The sequence below is a fragment of the Oryctolagus cuniculus genome, chromosome 1 (genome assembly GCF_964237555.1).
Source record: "Oryctolagus cuniculus chromosome 1, mOryCun1.1, whole genome shotgun sequence".
In the NCBI taxonomy this organism is placed as follows: Eukaryota; Metazoa; Chordata; class Mammalia; order Lagomorpha; family Leporidae; genus Oryctolagus; species Oryctolagus cuniculus.
Genome location: NC_091432.1, coordinates 117171450 through 117188849, shown reverse-complemented (window position 1 = coordinate 117188849; position 17400 = coordinate 117171450). Strand labels below are relative to the sequence as shown.

Below are 17400 nucleotides of genomic sequence, written 5' to 3'. Positions count from 1 at the left end.
GTACTTGCCAGTCACTGAGTCAGCTATTTTTATGCTTTCTCTCAACACTTAATGAGAAGCTACTCTTTTCCAGTCACTATTCTTTGCTCTGAGGATATAGCTGTAAGTATTAAGAAGTATTTACTCTCCTAGATTTCAGAGTGTGCGTGGGAGGTAGGCACACAAAAGTTGATTTCCCACTGCCCACTAAGTGGGAGCAGACACATTTTCATAATCTGGGGATATGAAAAGAAAAACGTGGATGACACTGGGGCGAGGTTGTGCAACTGCAGTGATGCCATGATCCACCACAGATGCAGACTGATGTCTGGGGAGAAAAAGATTTAAATCCCTACTCTGCCACTTATTAGCTTATCATAATTTATGAGAATTGCTTAGTGTTTATTGTTCAAATATTCCATTTTCTATAAATCTACAGCCAAGGGTTACAATGAGGATTAAATAAGCTGAGACCATTTGTGCAGATTCTGAACTATAAATTGGGGATTGATCATTTAGACAAAAGAAAGGGATAGCATGTAATGTTGTCGGCCATGATAATTCCCAAAAATATTGATTCTTAAGTTGCTGCAATTATCTTCAGATATATGAAATGCTTTTAAATGGTTCTAAGACTTGCTATTTCTTCACCTAAGAGAGGAGCAGCGTATGTTCATGTAGGCACTGTCCTTCCCCTTGAAAAGCTTCGTTCTAACATACTTTTCAAAATATTGCTTTAATAAAGGAAAATCTCAACTGGAATCAATACAGCAAAAGCAGTTGATACAGAAACTAACTTGTCTATGACAGTTACATTCCAATTATAAAGTGCTGTAATTTGGATCACAAACCATCTTTCTATAACTTAGAATCAAACCACAATCACTCTAAATTTCATTTTCGCAGTATGTTCAGTTCTTGACAGCAAGCCATTCTATTGACTTGACAGCAAGCCTCCTTCCACCACCTCTGCTTCCTCTTCCTTGCTCAGGACTGGCTCTCATGGAGGTGAATAACTGCTCGGTGGTTACTGAGTTCATCCTGTTGGGAATCCCACACACGGAGGGTCTGGAGACTATGCTTTTTGTCTTATTCTTGCCCTTCTATGTCTGCACTCTGCTGGGAAATTTATCTATCCTCGTGGCTGTCATTTCTTCTACTCGTCTTCACACACCCATGTATTTCTTCCTGGGGAACTTGTCCGTATTTGACATGGGTTTCTCCTCTGTGACGTGTCCCAAAATGCTGCTGTACCTTATGGGACTGAGTCGACTCATCTCCTACAAAGACTGTGTCTTCCAGCTCTTCTTCTTCCATTTCCTTGGAAGCATCGAGTGCTTTTTGTATACTGTGATGGCCTATGACCGTTTTGCTGCCATTTGTTATCCTCTGCGGTACACAACCATCATGAACCCTAGAATCTGTGTAGCCCTTGCTGTGGGCACGTGGCTGTTAGGGTGCATCCATTCCAGTGTCTTGACTTCTCTCACCTTCACATTGCCCTACTGTGGCCCCAATAATGTGGATCACTTCTTCTGTGATATCCCAGCACTCTTGCCCTTGGCCTCTGCTGACACATCCATGGCACAGAGGGTGAGTTTTACCAATGTTGGCCTTGTGTCTCTTGTCTGCTTTCTCCTAATCCTTGTGTCCTACCTTCGAATCACAGTCGCTATCTTGAGTATTCACACAACTGAGGGACGCCGCCATGCCTTCTCTACCTGTAGTGCTCACCTCATCGCCATCCTGTGTGCCTTTGGGCCCATCATTACAGTCTACCTACAGCCCACACCCAACCCCATGCTGGGAACTGTGGTGCAAATTCTGATGAACCTGGTAGGACCAATGCTAAACCCTTTGATCTATACCTTGAGGAATAAGGAAGTAAAAGCAGTCCTAAAAACAATATTGCACAGGAGAGCCCCTATCTCTGAAAGTTAGTAAGAACAGATTGATGGGCATATGACCCTGGGATTCTTTGTGCCTCAACACGTAAAATTTCTTCTGGAATACTCATATGTAACAACAATTTTGGATTTTCAGAACACATTGAGTAGAGTGGACCACTTTGATATATTGAATAATATATCTGTGTATTTTATTTTCTTGTTTTATATGGGTTCTTCCTCTCTACCTATTTTTCAAATCATGTAGTACTCTTGTTTATTATTATTTACTTTTATTTTATGGAGAACTACTGTCACTGGTAGGAGGGTCTTTTGACCAAACAATTTCATCTACTATTCTTGGTTTCATCTTCTTCATACTAGGGCAGAATAACCCATGGGGAAACGCAATAGATAGAAAAAAAGGATTTTGAGATAATTGAGTGATAGAGTAAGATAATCATCTTTCTTTTATTATTTTTGGATCAAAGAGTAGAGTCAGGATAAAAAAGTTTTCTTCTCTACTCAAAACTGTCTGGAAAGGAAATACCTTAGAATTTGTCTAAAAAGAGTCCCCCAGGGCTCCAGTGAATTTATTATAAAGCTTCTGTGTGAATTACAGTTGATGAGAAATTCCATTTTATCTATCTATGTATTAGACTACTGGGTAAGAGTCCACTGGGAAAAGATTGAAAGTGAAAGCCTCGGGACCACATCATATCCATGCTGTAGTCCTAGTTCGAAAGCCAAGATCTATGTTGATTTTTCTATTCATAACTTTAGTAATGTTGCTAGATTTTCCTCAATACCTAAACTTCAACCTTTACCACCCAATACTCACTCAGACTGACCAGACTTTTTAAAGTAACAAAGTTTATTTCCAAACATATAAAACCATTCTTGTATTCCAATATACGAAAATAAAGAAAACTTTTATGATTATATTTGGTCTCATGTGACCTCCTTGTTTTTTGATATGTATCAAAAGTATCAACTTTGGTCCATTTAGATACTTTTCAGCCTAATAGAGCCAGAGACTGGATCTGAAATGCCTCAGAAGGCAAAGAAAACTTGGCATTTTGCCATTGTACCAGTGTTAGTTGCTTAGAGTAGATGTAATTTTACCCAAACTATTTCCAACTCCAGACAAAATACCAACTGCTGTGCTAGTAGAATTCTGTCTGCAGAGCCTCCTGACTCATAGTCATATAACACAAATTCAGCTCTGTAGTTTCCTTTGTTCTCCTTCCTAAGACGCTCTGTGCATGAGACTTCCAGAGCACAGTCTCCAAGAACTAGCTGAATCCTTGGAATCTTGGTCTAGCACTGTCTTAAATAGCCCGTTTGCCCACTTGTGCCTCACACTTCTGTCTTTGTATTATAGATGTTATCAATTATAGATCTATTACTATTTGTCATATATTAATTGTTACAAATGATCTCATTTAAACCTCAAAATGATCTTTGATAGTTATATTATTATTCTCATTTTGTTGATAAGTTTCTAAGACTCAGGGAAAATAAATTATTTGCTCAAGATACAGGTAGAATGAGATAGGGCTAGGATATCAAGCAAGACTTTTATTAATAAACACTAAAATAATCTCCAAAATCTTTAGAAATTTTTTCAATTAAGAAGAAGTAAGATGGGTATCTGCTTTGTTGTGTTGTAATTCTGGCATCCCATATCCAAGAGTTAGTTTAAATCCCAGAGACTCCATTTCTGATCCAGCTCCCTGTAAATATGCCTGGGAAGGCAACAGATGACCCAAGTACAGTCCCTGCCACCCACATGGGAGCCTGATGAAGTTCCTGTCTCCTGGCTTCACCCTAGCCAGACCTGGCAGTTACAGCCACTTGTGGAATGAACCAGTAGATGGAAACTCTCTCCTTCTCTGGCTTTACCTCTCTCTCATTCTCTCTCTCTCTCTCTCGCTTTCTCTCTCTTCTCTCTTGCTTCCCCCCCTTATCACTTTGCCTTTCAAATGAACAAATAAATAAAAAGGAAGAAGTGCTGAGAAAACAACTTCATCCATGACAGCTCAAGAAGCATAAGATATCTAAAATGAAGATATTTTCTCCCACATTTATGAGGGAAACAGTAACCAATGGAGTTGGTTGTGTTTTAACTCCAGGAGGCAGGTGGCAAAGGCCTCAAAGATGCTGACCCCACAGTGAGATATGGTGAGGCATCCTAGTAGGACACAGTAAGAGAAGCAAGGAGGGGTCACTTAGGAATAAGAAGTTCCACATTTTTCTCTATGCCTTCTTTGGGTAAAAATAAGGAAGGCACTATAAATGAAGGTACTGGAATCTTTGATTGTATCACTAGGAATTCCTGGAGAGAAGAGATGACTGAGGATATGAAAGTGAGCACAAGCTGTAGAGAAAGCTTTATCCATCAACACTCACATCATGTTCCCTCTGTCACTTGCAATCTACAAATCTTGTTAGAAAGTTTCCAGGACAATGTAGAGAAACAGTTGGTGATCTTTTATTGTTGATTTCTACCTGATCTGGGCAGCAGTCCTTCGGTCCATCAGCTTACAACCCTGTCTCTGAGCCACATTGCTGACTTGCATCTAGCCTGATTAAGTCAATTCCTGATAACCTGAGGCCCATGTTCTGGCATAGCTGGGGGAGACACAGCCTGTGGCGCTAACATTGCATATGGCGCCAGTTGAAGTTTGGCTGTTCTACTTCCAATCCTACTCCCTGCTAATTTGTTTGGAAAAGCAGCAGAGGATGGCCCAAGTGCTTGGGTCTCTGCACCCACTTGGGAGACCTGGATAAGATTCCTGGCTCCTGGCTTTGGACCGGCCCAGCTCCAGCCATTGTAACCTACTGGGGAATGAACCAGCAGATGGAATATATATCTCTTTCTCTGTCTCTTTCTCTGTAACTCTGCCTTTCAAATAAGTAAGAGTTCTCAGAAACATCTCAAAGTCTATCATTAGGGAAGAATTCTCTAAAGTTCTGAGAGTTCTGTGTCTTGTTAGTGTTTTAAGACAAAATGAATAATTGCAGACAAACACCACATCCATCTTTAAAAAATTAGAAATTTATTATCACAAAGTCATTTTCTTTGTTTTCTATTACTGGTTTTATTAAATCCATGGAAGCAGCAAGAACCTAATCACTTGAGCTGTCATCTTTACTTCCCAATGTCTGCATAAGCAGGAAGCTGGAGTCAGAAGCCAGAGCGGGAAAAGAACCCATGCACTCTTTATGGGATCTGCGAATCTTGTCTGCAGAATCAAAAGCACACCCATCCCACTGGTAAAGGTAGACTACTTTGGGATTTTAATTAGTTTAGAAATTTCTTAGTAGGGAATGATTAATTAGTCACATGCTATTACCTGAGTTAAAAGAGCTATTTAACATAAATGCTACTAAGCATGACTGCCTGAGGTAGTTTTCCTTACAAATTTGTTTGGGATCACTCACACTCAAAACAGAAAAAGCTCTTTTCTGTCCCCTGTTGTAGCTTGAGGAAGGAAGACTGTTGAGTGGCACTCTATGTTTTAATTCCTACGATGTCCTTATTTCTTAGTTAAAAATGAAATCTTCTGTGGCAGGTGTCACTTTGCTCTTCCTTCCACTTAAGCAATAAGGTGATGTTTTCACAAAGAGCAAAGTCTAAGGACTTTCGGGGGGGTGGGTGCTCTCTTCCTTGTCTCCTACTCTTCCCACCACCCCCAGGGTAATCTGAAAATCCCTAAAGTAAGAACAACTTTCAGTTCAGAAATATTCAAATATTTAACAAAGCACAAAATCTACATGACACATTTATTCAGTTTGTCCTATGATTTCTTCTCTGAATCCCCAGATTAGGAGGTGCTGGGAGGCCTGAGGCCTCATGATTTATGATGGAACCAATAAAGTATCAGTTATTTAAAGAGCACTCAGACCTGTGAACTCACTATATTGTAATTAAGAAAGGAAGAGGAATAAGATGCCAAGTCAACCATAAAGTTTTCATAAATAACATCATGATGGTCAGAGCACTTGTTTCAAAATACTTTTTTTTTTTGGCCTGAAATTCTGCCATTGAAGAATTTCTTCCCAAAGTTTGCATCTTCTTTTCAAAAATCCTCCTGAAAGAAACATAAGAAAGATGATACATAGCTTGAAAAAGGGAGATCTCTGTCAATGTTTGAAGCAAGTGGTGGCTTAACTTGCTGTACCACAACATTGCACCCTATATTTTAAAAAAATGCAGTACATCAATTAAAATCCATTTTGGACTCAAACTTATGACTACATTTTCCCATGAACTTTTTGATGTGCACATGTAGAAGATGATTGGAAGTGGAAGGGGAGACAGGGGTAGAAAGTAAGGGAGAGATGGGGATGAGAGAACAGAGGCTAATAAAATTTGAGTGTTCCATATATCATAAAGGGCCCTCCATGTAGGAAGGCCAGATATCCAATTTTGTTAGGAGAGTTGGTACACAAGTTTTAATAGCTCCCACACTCTCAAAGCTTTATAAAAATTCTAAAATAAATTATATGAATACCCTACTTCTCTATGAAGCTAAGGAGAACTTGGCAACAGAGACTCAATAAAAGTACAACTGCTGACTATGACCTTGATTAGCTGAGAGCCAGTGCCCAGTGAGAAAAAAATAGTAGACTCCGCTCTCTGATCTGCGATTGGAAAATACTTACCTCCTAACTACACTGATCTCTGCACCATCAAACAACTCAAACAACAACTGTCCCAGTTCAGCCACTTCCTCCAGGCGCCCTATTTCTTTTATTGTCTGAGCTTATGCAGCAACCTCATGGCAGGAATGAGACCCGATCAGGATTCTCTAGTTTCTCTCTTGAAATCTGCTATCTATACCAGGTATTTTTTTTCAAATGTGAATGAATAAAGTTCTATTTTGTTACATGTTTTTGGCTAGGGTCATACATACTGCACTTCTAAATTTTCCAAATTTAAACTAATCACACATGAGTTACAGTTTGTCTGCTCTGCACCTGTATTGGCAATAGTGATTAGAGGTTGAGAAAGAAGCCCGGGGAAAATCGAGTGTCCTTCTTAAAACAGGATCCCAACAGAAAATTACCCCTATCACAGGTGATCAGATAAAGAGCTGTTCTGTTTTGCTGAGTGGAAACGCTCATAGTCAGGAAGATGTGGTTGACACTCTTGCTTGTAAGACAAAGAACCAAAGAATGATGAAAATATCAGATTCCTCTGCTCACAGATCCAGTGCTCACTATCACGGAACTTTATACCAGCAAACTGCCCTAGTCAGAGGTCTACTCAGATCTACGTGGTCATTTCCTCTGCCCACTCTATTGAAATCACTCTTTTGTTTCATTAATTTTTATTTATTGCCTATTGTCTACATCTCAAAGAAAATGTTTAGAAAGCATCACTGTTAGTGCTTAATGCATTTGAAGTAACTTTAGAGAAGTTAGAAAAGAGCCCCGAAGGTTTTATGCGTATTTCAGAAACGCAGAACAACTTAAAAACTGGTACTTTATAACAAGGAGTGAAATGGAGTGTTTGCCTCTTGGCTGTTTTTAACTTAACATCGTTATGCTGCTGGTTTCCAAGATAAGACCTTGTTTCTTCTCCAAGAGAACACCAAAGGGCAGATGAAGTCCGTGCAGCAGATGGACTCGAGACCCTGGGGGCCCTGGGGGCCCTGCAGACGCTGGGGGCCCTGGAATGGGAGGCCCTGGCAGCTTCCTTGGATGCTTCTGCAGTGGCTTCCCTGGGGCCACGGTCCTGGCTGAGACAGGAGCTAGGATGGAGGTGAGGAGCTCGGGGAGGAAAGGCAGAGGACAGGGAGAGGCTCCTGTTACCAAGGTGGGACATGAGATTGAGTCCCCGGAGGGGATCGATCTCTTCTGCCTGCTCATCCAGGAGTCTGGGATCACTGACTTTCTTCTGGGGGCATCCCTCAAGGATGAAGTTTTGAAGATTAAGCCAGTGCAGAAGCAGATGCTGCAGGCCAACAGACCAGGCTCAAGGCATTTGTTACCGCCGCTGCTGGGGCTGCTATGGTCATGTTGGCCTGGGTGTGCAGTGTGCCCCAAGGAGGTAGCCACTGCCATCTGAGGAGCCTTCATCCTTGCCAGGCTACTGGGGGAACAGGATCGGCTGTTCCTCTTCTGAGGCAGCTCTCTGCTGTGACCCAGGAAAGCAGCAGAGGATGGCCCAAGTGCTTGGGTCCCTGCACCCATATGGGAGACCCAGAAGCTCCTGGCCTGGCTCCTGGCTTTGGATCAATGCCGCTCCAGCCCTTGCGGCCATTAGGGAGTGAACCAGCGGATGGAAGACCTCTCTGTCTCTCCCTCACTCCGTGGTTTTACCTCTCAAATAAACAAATAAAATCTTGGGGCCGGTGCTGTGGCATGGCAGGGAAGGCTGCCACCTGCAGTGCTAGATCCCATATGGGCACCAATTCGAGTCGCGGCTGCTCCACTTTCAGTGCTGCTCTCAGCTATGGCCTGGGAAAGCACTGGAAGATAACCCAACTGCTTGGGCCCCTGCAAATGCATGGGAAACCTGGAAGAAGCTCCTTGCTTCAGATCGGTGCAGTTCTGGCCATTGCAGCCATCTGGGGAGTGAACCAGCAGATGGAAGACCTCTCTCTCTCTCTCTGCTTTTGCCTCTGCCTCTCTGTAACTCTGCTTTTGAAATAAATCCTTTAAAAAATAAAAATATATATATATATATATTTTTTTTTTACAGGCAGAGTGGACAGTGAGAGAGAGAGACAGCGAGAAAGGTCTTCCTTTTGCCCTTGGTTCACCCTCCAATGGCCGCCGCGGCTGCGCGCGCTGCGGCCAGCGCACCGCGCTGATCTGATGGCAGGAGCCAGGAGCCAGGTGCTTTTCCTGGTCTCCCATGGGGTGCAGGGCCCAAGCACCTGGGCCATCCTCCACTGCACTCCCTGGCCACAGCAGAGGGCTGGCCTGGAAGAGGGGCAACCGGGACAGAATCCGGCGCCCCAACCGGGACTAGAACCCGGTGTGCCGGCGCCGCTAGGCAGAGGATTAGCCTAGTGAGCTGCGGCGCCGGCCTAAAAAATAAAAATGTATATTTTTTAAAAAATAACTTCTTTGATATAAAAATATAGAAAACTATAAAGTAAATTAGGGAAAAAGAAAAACTACATGACTGATAATTTTTGTATATGATATTTTAATTTATAATATTCAAAAATTAATAGACATGAAGTTACTCAGCCTATATTTATCATCTTGTAAATTGAGACCCAGAAAATTTGACATTACTCAGGATCAAAGGAAGAGGCAATTAACTGTTAACCAACCTACTACTCTATTATCTGAGTCTAATGATTTTTAAGACAAATACCACTTGTTCTCCTTGATAGGTGACAACTAACTGAGCACCAAAAAGGAAACCCGTTAAAGTGAAATGAACACTATGAGAAACAGTGACTTGATCAGCCCTCACCCTGACTGTTGATGAGCAGCTTAATATGTTATCCCTCTTACTATTTTTTTTGTTTGTTCTACTTAATACTTTTGGTTGAATACTGTAATCAATACACAATTCTTCTTAAGTGCTGAAACTTAACTGAAAAGTGATCGCTGTTAAATATAAGAGTGGGAATAAGAGAGGGAAGAGATGTGCAATTCGGGACATGCTCAAGCTGACTTGCCTCAAATGGTAGAGTTAGAAACATACCAGGGGATTCGAATTCAATCCCATCAAGGTGGCATGTACCAATGCCATCTGACTAGTCCCAGTGATCAATTTCTGTTCACAATTGATCATAATGAAAGGACTAAGAACCAAAGGGATCACATAAACAAGACTAGTGTCTGCAAATACTAGCTGATAGAATAAAAAAGGGAGAGAATGATCCAACATGGGAAGTGAGATACACAGCAGACCCATAGAATGGCAAATGTCCTAACAGCACTCTGGCCTCATAATCAGCTCTTAAGGCATGCAGATCTGGCTGAAATGCCCATGAGAGCATTTCAGGCATGGAAAGCCAAGACACTCTGGGGGAAAAAAAAAAAAAAAACCTAAATGAAAGATCTCTGAGAGTGAGATCCCAGTGGAAAGAATGGGTCATCAAAGAAGGAGGTACCTTTCTCTGAAGGGAGGAAAGAACTCCCACTTTGACCATGGCCTTGTCTAAATATGATCAGAGTCAGTGAACTCAGGGGGCTTCCACAGCCTTGGCAGCTCATAACAAGAGCCTGGGGTGATTACTGATGCCATAAACAAGAGTGTCAATTTGTTAAGTCAACTACAAGAGTCACTGTGCACTTACTCCTCATGTAGGATCTTTGTCCTTAGTGTGCTGTACATTGAGATCTAATGCTAGAACTAGTACTCAAACAGTATTTTTCACTTTATGTTTCTGTGTGGGAGCAAACTGTTGAAATCTTTACTTAATGTATGCTCAACTGATCTTCTGTATATAAAGAGAATCGAAAATGAATCTTGATGTGAATGGAAGGGGAGAGGAAGTGGATAAGGGGAGGGTTGCGGGTTGGAGGGATGTTATAGGGGGAAGCCATTGTAATCCATATTCTGTACTTTGGAAATTTATATTCATTAAATAAAGAAAAAAAAGGAAAAAAAAAAAGAAAAAAAAAGAAAAAAGAATTAAGAGATGCAAAAAAAAAAAAAAAGACAATTCTTAGACACTACATATGTAAAAGATTATAAACATATAGCAGGTTCCAAAATATGTAATAGGTCATGAAAGATATGAAAATAAAAATTATCCTAATCTTCATAAATATGCAGCCTGGGAAAATAGAAATAACCACACATGCATATCTATGCATATAGATATACATGTATGTAATTTTAGAGACACATTAAAAAGTTCTGCAAGCAAAGATCATGGAAATTCAGTGTTTCCAGTTCCCCCTTCTCTTGTCCTATTAGACATGTGCCAAAGTCTGGGAATGGTGATATCTGTTATGGGATTTCCTTCCTCTCTTCCTTTCCTATATTGCAAAAGAAAATTTAAAAAATTACATACAATTTTATGTGTCAGTTAAAATAACTTAATTAAAATCAACAAAGCAACAAAAAACATAAAAGGGCTGGGGCCGTGGCTCACTTGGTTAATCCTCCCTCTGCAGCGCCGGCATCCCATATGGGCGCCAGGTTCTAGTCCCAGTTGCCCCTCTTCCAGTCCAGCTCTCTGCTGTGGCCCGGAAGGGCAGTGGAGGATGGCCCAAGTGCTTGGGCCCTGCACCTGCATGGGAGACCAGGAAGAAACACCTGGCTCCTGGCTTCAGATCAGCACAGTGCTGGCCGTAGTGGCCATTTGGGGAGTGAACGAACGGAAAGAAGACCTTTCTCTCTGTCTCTCTCTGTCTCTGTCTATAACTCTACCTGTCAAATAAATTTTAAAAAAAAGCATAAAAGATAGTTATGGGGTTTTAAAAGACACAGATGAATAAGAATAAAGCAACTAGGGGATAGGTTTAGAATGGTAGGCAGAATGGACATGTTAGCTGAGCAGAGAAGAGTGATCTGAATTGACTTACTAAAAGTTCCTGATATAAATCAAATAAATGCTCATCACCAGTATGTCTGGCCCTTATTACAGATACTGATAATAATTCTCAATGTGTACATTGTGATTTATGGTTTGCAACCCTTTTCAACACAAACCACTTGGTTTTATTCTCATAATAAATCTGTGAAGTGAGTAAATATAGATTTGCTAATATTGATTCTTAAGCTCAGTTTATATAGTGAGATGTTGACAAATAACTTGGTAAGCTACATAGATTATTTCCTGAGAATAATATTTTAAAATCAATTCACAGTGTGGAATACAATAACCTTAAGGGAAAAAACACAATAACCTTAGGGGAAAAAATGGATCTGGTGCATTAAGACTTGGTCATATATGTGCAAATGTGTTCTTTTATCTAAAATGCTAGGAAAGTGAGTAGAGATTCTTTAGCTTCAAAATCATAGAAGAAGAGAAATTCATAAAACACATATTTACAGGTAAAAACATAGGCGGTTAAACACCTAAATAACTGAGTCCAAAATCCAAATATTCTGGTTTCAAGGTCAGGTCCACCCAAAAGTAAAGAGGAGGTGAGGATATTGAATCCAACTTGTTAAAAATGTCACATCAGGTGATGAGAGCACCAGTTATGTAAAAGATCACATTGGTGTGATTTCATCACTGTTGTTGTCTAAGGAATAGTGTGAATGTGCGATGAATGTTTCAGCCTCCAGTTGTGAAAACGAAATTTTAGCATCGACGTTCCCTGTATTTGATGATATTTCCCCCCAGACATTTGTATCCTTAATTTATTAATTTTTGTTTGTCACCATTGCTGCCTGCCACTGTTTGCATTGTTAGGAAGCCAGAGTCAGCAGCTGGAGTCAGGAATTGCATCCAGGAACTCTGCTGTGGGACACAGACATCACATAGGATACACGCCCAGTCCCATTTTTTTTTTTTTCTTCTGTTTGCTCTCTCTGCCTGACATTTGAACTCACTCCTGACTAGACTCATACCGGTCCTACAGGCTGTTGAATGATGAAATCTTGTGATCTCTTGAGTATAATACTTGATACTGGAGTACATCAGGTCCTCTGCTAGGCTCAAAGCTGTGTAAGAGAAGAACAATGTAACTAACTATCTGTTAAAAATTAATCTAGCTTCAGGATCACCTGCAGAGCTGGTCACTAACTAAAGTACTCCAAGAAAATCTTGATTTCAATTAGTTTGTTGCCCATAATTGTTTAATTTTATTCTACAAAATTCATTTTCCAGGAAGATATCTGTCGTGTGGCAACCTACACTTGTTGTCATGGCAACATACACTTGTTGTCATGGCAACATGCATAGGCAGACATTCCCATTAGTGGTAAAACAGAAATGTTTTTCTGATTCAAAATCAGCAAAAAAGTCACATTTGTGCACTCCTGTTCTTTGTTGTCTTATGCCTATTTCATCTCTGGCTACACTTTAACTGGAAATTTTTAAAACAAAAGAGAATTCTCAACAGCTTATTTAACATTACTTAGCAGCTAAATAAATTTATCAGCTTTCAATCTTTCAATTTGTGAATCAGCGTCAATGGTGATATTTTTGCTAACCCACTCTTGCAGAAAGCAAAAGGTGAATTAGATAAATCTATTCGTGAAACTCAGGAACCCCCACCTGGGTAGATTGATTGAATGACTATTAATGATTGCTAATTGAGAACATTAATGGATAAGAATGCCTGTTAAAGTCCTAGGAATACTTTAGTTTCCCTGTCCATGGAAACTAATGCTGGGATCTGATTGTTCATCAATGGAGAATCTTGTAGGTTGCTGTGAAAGCCTTAATGATACTTCAAAAAAGATATCCACGTTCTAATCCTCAGGACCTGTCTAGGTTAGGTTGCATGCAACAGGAAATTAAGGATGCACATCGACTTGAGGTTGCTCCCCAGCTATGAGACTATCCCAGGTGATTTGAGTAGGCTCAATATCATCTCAAAGATTCTCGTAGATGAAAAAGGGAGACAAAGAAAAAGGCGGAAATCAGGTGAGAAGGAAACACAGCTTTGCCAACACTGATTTTTCCCACAGTGATGCTGGTTTTGGACTTCAAACTTCCAGAACTATTTAAGTAAGATAACACATTCACATTGTTTTAAGTCACTATATTTGTGGTGATTTGTTACAGCAGCAAAATGAAACAGAAACAGTTATGCCTTGAGGCATCACCCCTGGTCCAAAGCTGTACTGGATTCTCCCATCCTCAGCAAAGCTCCCAGAGTGCAGGCTCCAGGGGCTGAGTTAGGCTCCTGTACGTCTCTGGCCTCACTGAGCAGGTTGGGATGTCCAGATAGATGTGTATGGTAGAACCAAGCCCTTGGATGCTCACCGTGACAGTTCCTAGTAAGACAGTAAGGCCAACACTCATTCTGATTCTCACCCACCCACAGAATGCAGCCACATTTGGGTCTTGAGCAGATGTCCCCTGACCTCACAACACAATGTACTTTCAGCACCACAACTCCAGGCTCTCCGAATATAAATATAAAACTTTAGTGGAGAATTATCATATTGTCAACCTGCCCCAGAAGATTTCAGGACTGCTATGTGCTGCATTATGGAAACATTTGTATGTTTCCATGGATGACAGGCCACATATACAACCATGGTCCCATAGATCATATCTCCTGGGGACATAGGAGCTATCTTTCTTGGTGTAAGTGTTCTCTGTGTTTGTCACACAAAGACATAATCACCTAGTGATGCCTTGCCCTTCCATTAGGCATGACTGTAATTGTTACTCAAAAGCAGGAATAGTAAATGAGTGATTGAAAATCAGCACACTAGTCACTTAAAAAGGACCCACAGTGATAAGAAAAAGCATTTGTTATAGCTCCTTATTTAAAAAGTAACTTTTGTTAACTACTGCCCACTTCATATGATAAATTAGTAAAGTAAAAAGCTTTAAGACATGTTGGATATTATGATTCATTATTAATTTTTAGGAGATGAAGTATTTAAAAACCAGAATTTTTGATCTAATGACTATTCTGAAAGTCAGTATTTGTTATGAATAATTGAATTAAATATATATGTATATATATAGATATAGAAATAGATATAGATATCTTTCACATATACAGTGAAAGATATAGACAGGTGGAGAGAGAGAGAGGCAGACAGATTTATCAAAGGAGGAATTTTTCACACATAATTTACTGAAATTAATTTTTCTTTTGGATACATGGGAGTACTTCAAAACATCCATATAAAATAGGATTAAAAAAAAGTTCATTTTGTGCAAAAAAATAGGAGATGTATGTGTACTGGGGGTCTTTAAAAAGTTAATGGAAAATACATATTATGAAAAAACTGCATGAATTTCAATTTTTTAACCAAGATAAAACATCTTTTACCTCTATTTTATAAAAAAAAATGAAATATCCTCATATAGCCAGAGTGAGAAAGTTCTGACTAGTTAGGACTTCATTCTCTTCTTTCCCACTCTTAATTATTCAGTGAGGGTATCTATCCATATTCATTAACAAAGAATTTCAGTATATTTGTATTTTAATGACTGTTACTGAATTCAAAAATATTTCTGAATGAGCTAACAATTTGTTACTTTTCCAACCATACTTTCATTTCTGCACATTCACTTCATTTTTCTGCTGGTGCTGTTGTTCTCTTTTTGTTTTGTTTTGTTTTGCTGCCCTGTATAGCCTTGACGAAATCATTTCTCCTGTGTTAAAAATCTCTTCGGTATGTTTCAATTTTCTATTGACTTCAAGGTTGATCATATTGTACTTAAACATTCAAAACTTTTTGACATCTTGTTCCAATTGGTATCATCAATTTTATTCCCATTTCCCATTTATACTTGACTTTTCCAGAGGCCAACTCAATCTGCTTTGTAATGCCCCAAAGCAATGCAACTGCTTAACCTGATTATCCAGTGCAACCCTAACTTCATTCTCTCCCCATCCTAGGTCATAGAGAATTTTGCTGCACTTTTCCCTCTTTGAACTCTGAGTTTTGATCTTGTCCATTCTTCTTTGTAGGTCTGAACCATGCCCAGCTTTCAGACACCATCCAAACATCATTTCCTTGCCATAGTTTAAAAAAGTTGCTTCTTTTCTCTAAAATCTCCTCGTCTTTGGAAGTGCAGATGGCACTCCTAAAACAACTACAGAGCTGAGGAAAACAACATTACTAGAGGGAAATAGCACTATGAGCATGGATTTCAGTTCAATTGAATCAAATTCTTACAAAGATCTAGAAATCTACAAAATAAGAACAGAATGGATGTGGTAGCAGAGTATAAGACGTTCAGTTTTTTTGTTTTGTTTTGTTTTTTGTTTTTGACAGGCAGAGTGGACAGTGAGAGAGAGAGAGACAGAGAGAAAGGTCTTCCTTTGCCTTGGTTCACCCACCAATGGCCGCTGCGGCCGGCACACTGCGGCCAGTGCACCTCGCTGATCTGAAGGCAGGAGCCAGGTGCTTCTCCTGGTCTCCCATGGGAGTGCAGAGCCCAAGGACTTGGGCCATCCTCCACTGCACTCCCTGGCCACAGCAGAGAGCTGGCATGGAAGAGAAGCGACTGGGACAGAATCCGGCGCCCCGACCGGGACTGGAACCTGGGGTGCCGGCGCCGTAAGACGTTCAGTTTTAACAAATTACGAGAAGAGTTTAAAGAACACTCAAAAACTCTGGCAAGAAGTTCTACTTAACATGTCTTGTAACTGACCTACAGTGGATCTGACAATTGTGGAAACCATGCTTGTATTCAATATGGCTAAACCGAAAGCCTCACTGAAGAGATCAGCAATTCTTTATAATTTTTCTTAAAGTTGTACTTAGATTTGTGTTCTCTGGCAAACGGAGAGAAATGAATATACAGGGTATGTTAGACTTTAGACAGTGTATTTTAAATTTGGAATGAATCTGATTTATGCTCATTTACAAGCCCTTGTCATAGAATTTTCTTATGTTTTGATTCTGAGCTGGAGATTTTGGAATTCCCCTATGACAGAGAGGTAGTAATAGGATTGAATCTCTTGTCCCTGTAATATGCAAGGAGGGAGGGCTGCACTGGGCTTGGTGTCACAGGCAGCATTTGCATAGTCCTCTTTGTCATACAAGGGAATGCATAGGAATGAATGCAATGGTCCCAGTGACTCCAGGGGTGACCTATTCTACCAAACTGAAAGCAACTCAGTGGGTGCAGTCTGCATTGCCAGCCATGGGGTCTGAGCAAGAAAGAGGAACTTGTTTTTGCACTTTCCTTGCCTTCTGGGCTTGGATTGGAAAGAACAGCGCATGCATGTTCACCTCCCATTCTAAAAGTCGTCCCTTGACTTCGCCTCTGTTTTCTGTCCTTTAACACTGATGGCAGCTGGAGTTGCTCTCTCTTTTTCCATTGCATTAATGCATTAACTTTACTGATAGTGGCTATTCTGGCAGAATTTTACAGCTGTTGCTGTAGGCAGGCATATAGAACAAAATTGATCAGGTTTGTGAGCTGGAAGGCCAGGGCTTCACCACACCCCTGTGTGACCTCATGCCCCTACCTGGCCACACCTGTGTGTCCACAGGCCAACCAGGTTAATTAACCACCCCCCTTTGGAAGTGGATTAAAAGCTTGGGGCAAGGTGTGCCCTGCCCTTTCATTTTCCTTTGCCCTTGGGGGCCCCTGCTGCCCTGAACCTCCAGGGCACCTGGCCTTCAGGCCATCTGCCCCATGCTTCCTGGCCTACATGCTCCTCCACAGGGCTGGCTCCTGGTGCTCGGTATGAGTCCAGATTTATCTCTCTTTTAGATAGAGCCGTCACTCTCCTATGCATCTTTCTCACTGAATAAAAGCTTAAAAACCTATGCTGGCTCATTCATTTATGACGGTATTCAGAATTCTTTTCTGAACATTAGGCAAGAACCATCACAGGCTTATTAATATTGGGAATTTATTAATAAGCACATGGTGATATTGTATGTGCCCCAGATTCCCATATCACTGTGATGCACTCTAATTAAAATCAGTGACTTTGGGCAATAAAT

The 17400-nt window shown here is 40.6% G+C and overlaps 1 protein-coding gene across 1 annotated transcript; it reads left to right on the top strand.

Annotated features, from left to right (window-relative positions):
* The first annotated feature begins 981 nt into the window (after window positions 1–981).
* LOC100347112 (olfactory receptor 10D3) lies at window positions 982–1920 on the top strand. The gene has a single exon (XM_002708328.3). The coding sequence runs from the start codon at window positions 982–984 to the stop codon at window positions 1918–1920; it is 939 nt and encodes a 312-aa protein (XP_002708374.3).
* The last annotated feature ends 15480 nt before the right edge of the window (window positions 1921–17400 follow it).

Excerpts from the sequence above, each read along its gene's own strand:
- LOC100347112 (XM_002708328.3), top strand. The coding sequence starts at position 982 with ATGGAGGTGAATAACTGCTCGGTGGTTACTGAGTTCATCCTGTTGGGA.